At 44.4% G+C, this 1,726-nt stretch overlaps 1 protein-coding gene across 1 annotated transcript; it reads right to left on the minus strand.

Moving 5' to 3' along the window:
- Window positions 1-742: 742 nt before the first annotated feature.
- LOC122004331 lies at window positions 743-1,198 on the minus strand. The gene has a single exon (XM_042559238.1). The coding sequence runs from the start codon at window positions 1,196-1,198 to the stop codon at window positions 743-745; it is 456 nt and encodes a 151-aa protein (XP_042415172.1).
- Window positions 1,199-1,726: the final 528 nt, after the last annotated feature.

Genomic DNA, 1,726 nt, shown 5'->3' on the forward strand with positions numbered 1-1,726 from the left:
GAAAGTGATCCCCAACAGCTGTGGTGGCCGAAACCAAAACACCAACCTCTGTTTCCCAGAAAACCACCCAAATCAACACTAGAAAAGGATCAAGGTTCGAATTCACAACCAAAACCAAACCCTTACCTCCAAGATCAAAGTTAGGGCAATGACCTGTTCTTGCCGACGAGCAGGGACAGAGATCGGGAAGGAACAATGATTGTTACCTCCTCCAAACAATCGATGTTGGCCTGATCCAACGTCGGTACCCTCGATTCCCCTTCGACAGCAGGCGAAAGCATAGGATCGGAGATCCATCGCTGTTGTTTGTCGAGACCAGAGAGGAGAGAAATTTCAGGGAGAAGATCGCTCCACCGAAGATGGTCGGTATAGTCGAGACCCGACGATGTTTACCCTCTGACGTTACGACGAAGTCGAGATCACCGGTGGAGTGGGCTCTCCGTCGATGTCAGGTTGTTCACACGCGAGAGAGAGAAAGAGGAAGAGAAAGGAATCGGGTCGGGTTCTCAAGTTCGGGTGAGAAATGGAGCCCTATTAATATGACTCACTTAGGGTTAAGGAAATTAAACCCTAGATAACTCCTCGATGAAACCTAATAATGCGTATTTCTATGGTAACCCTAAAAAATTTTTGCATATCTTACATTCTCCCCCACTAACAAAAAATTTGGTCCCCAAATTTATCACTACCCAATAAAAACAAGAAGTAGTAGATAAACTCATTCTAGTTATTGAAATAAACTTTACTCACCTTCAGTAAACAAGTGTGGGTAACTAGCCCGCATCTTATCTTCCAACTCCCAAATGGCTTCTTTATCTGAATGGTGCCTCCATCCGACCTTGACCAGTCGAATTATCTTGTTCCACAACTGGCGCTCTTTGCGGTCCAAAATCTGAACTGGAATCTCCTCATAAGATATATCTGGCTGAAGTACAACTGAAACACCTATAAGAATATGCGAAGGGTGTGGTACGTATTTCCTCAACATAGACACATGGAAAACATCATGCACCTTGGTAAGTGATGGTGGTAGCGCCAGTCGATATGCTACCTCACCTATCCTCTCGAGAATCTGGAAGGGTCCAATATAGCGAGGTGCTAACTTACCCTTCAACCCAAACCTTTTTACTCCTTTTGTAGTGGATACCCGTAAGAATACATGATCACCAACAAAAAACTCTAAAGGTCTCCGTCTCATATCCGCATTACTCTTCTACCTATCCTGAGCTTCTGACAACCTGCGCCTGATAGTACGAACCATCTCTGCATCACGATGAAGGCTCTGTGGCCACAAAATATGTGATTCCCCAACTTCTTCCCATAAGGTGGGAGATCTGCATGCTCTGCCATACAAAGCCTCATAAGGTGCTATCTATATCGCTGAATGATAACTATTGTTGTATGCGAACTCTACTAGGTGTAAATGATCCTCCCAACTACCTCCGAAGTCTATAACACATGATCTTAGTAGGTCCTCCAACGTCTGTATGGTACGCCCCGACTAACTATCTGTCTGGGGGTGGAAACCAGTACTGAATTGTAACTCTCTACCCATAGCCTGCTGTAAACTCTGCCAAAATTGTGAAGTAAACTGCAGATCTCTATCCAAAATAATACTGAGAGGTACACCATGAAGCCTGGTAATCTCTCTACAATACAACTTCGCTAGTTGATCCAATGACTTTGTCCTATGTATCGGTAGAAAATGAGCAGATTTGGTTAGCCG

Source organism: Zingiber officinale, chromosome 7B, assembly GCF_018446385.1.
Source record: "Zingiber officinale cultivar Zhangliang chromosome 7B, Zo_v1.1, whole genome shotgun sequence".
Taxonomy (NCBI): Eukaryota; Viridiplantae; Streptophyta; class Magnoliopsida; order Zingiberales; family Zingiberaceae; genus Zingiber; species Zingiber officinale.